Raw genomic sequence first — 1,426 nt, forward strand, 5'->3', positions numbered from 1 at the left:
AAATTGTATAGGATCTTTATTTGTTTGATTTATTTATTGAATGTGAAATTATATATTATTAATGTACTATAACGACAATAATCATGATGATTATTATGAAATCATGAAAAAAAAATTATTTCTGCTACATTTTGAGAATTTTGATCCCAGCTAATTTTATTCATATACAATTGTAAAGGGCATATTATATTAAAATACTGTTTTTCTACCAGTTTTGAAGAGTTTGAATGTATTGGTGTGTCAATGGAGCTGAATAAGCATAAGTGACTGGGGATGCAACAGATTGGACAATTGCTGGTGCAGTTTTTACAGCGATAGTGGCTGCAGCTGGTTCTTTGCGTACAACTGCGTTAAATCCATCGACATCATTTGCAGTATAATCAACAGTTCTCTTGGTTCCGTCACTCTCAATAAAAGAGTAACTGCCAGTGACCTGGTCGCCATTACGGCTTTCTTGTTGGCTTTTTTGGTCCCCAGTGAGAGGATCTGATACACCGTAATCTATAATAAATTATAAGTTCATTAAATTATCATAACATCACAAACAACACTATTTTAAATGCTAAAAATAGTTTTACTCACTGAAATTATACTGTGGATTTGGATTGTATGGCTCTACAGTCTCCTTAGTGACGATTGGGCTTGCAGCGTAGACCAAAGGTTGGCCTAAAGTAGCGTATGTATATGATGATAATGATGCTGGATAGCTTGCATAAGCAAGTGGTGCAGCTGGACTGAAGTAGCTAGCATTGGCTGCTGCCAAGAGGGCAAGAAGGGTGATAAACTATGAATTAAAAAAATTAAATTGTTAGTTAATTCAACAGAACAGTCAATATGATATTATTTGTGTATACTAATCCGAACCTTAAATGCCATTTTGTTTTGTTCCTAGCCGATAACTGGATACGAATGATGTTGTTTGGTACAATTTTTTGGTTTATATAGCTGAAGAACGTTATAAAAAAGCCAGTGCAATCGAATTGACCCTCAAATTGGACAGCAAGACGCCACACCTTATTCGTAGTTAAACTGTTGAAATCATATGTCTATGTTGAGTCTGGTTACACACCTTCGGTTTCGTATTTATCGCATTTCAATATAATTTCATTATGAATTTCCTAGGATCTCAAACTTGTATTATTTTAGATAAGCTTTTTTTTTTTTTGTGAATTGGATCATGTGACAGTATATTTTCCTGTTACATATATTAAAAATAATTTTATAATTTGAGTTAGAATGTAACTGTAGATATATATATGAAGGTTAACGCATGTCTCATTCATGATTATCTCAACACATGTCGATTACCATTATCCGACTGACTGGCTTGACGCAACTGACGGACCCTTAATTTTTTATTGCCAAAGGCCAAAGTAGTATTTGTGTGTGTAAATATAGACTGGCAGACGTGCAATTATCGTTTTAT

The 1,426-nt window shown here is 33.7% G+C and overlaps 1 protein-coding gene across 1 annotated transcript; it reads right to left on the reverse strand.

Annotated features, from left to right (window-relative positions):
• Positions 1–205: 205 nt before the first annotated feature.
• On the reverse strand, positions 206–876 carry LOC122850833 (larval cuticle protein A2B-like). Its single transcript, XM_044149895.1, has 3 exons — positions 865–876; positions 583–784; positions 206–501 (listed from the first exon to the last, which is right to left on the reverse strand). Exons 1-3 carry the CDS (start codon positions 874–876, stop codon positions 206–208), a joined length of 510 nt encoding a protein of 169 aa, XP_044005830.1.
• Positions 877–1,426: the final 550 nt, after the last annotated feature.

The sequence above is a fragment of the Aphidius gifuensis genome, linkage group LG3, assembly GCF_014905175.1.
Source record: "Aphidius gifuensis isolate YNYX2018 linkage group LG3, ASM1490517v1, whole genome shotgun sequence".
Lineage (NCBI taxonomy): Eukaryota > Metazoa > Arthropoda > Insecta > Hymenoptera > Braconidae > Aphidius > Aphidius gifuensis.

Bases quoted from the DNA above. Each gene is read 5' to 3' on its own strand.
- LOC122850833 (XM_044149895.1), bottom strand. The intron at 502-582 runs GTGAGTAAAACT...AATTTATTATAG, and splicing joins AAATCCACAGTATAATTTCA to ATTACGGTGTATCAGATCCT.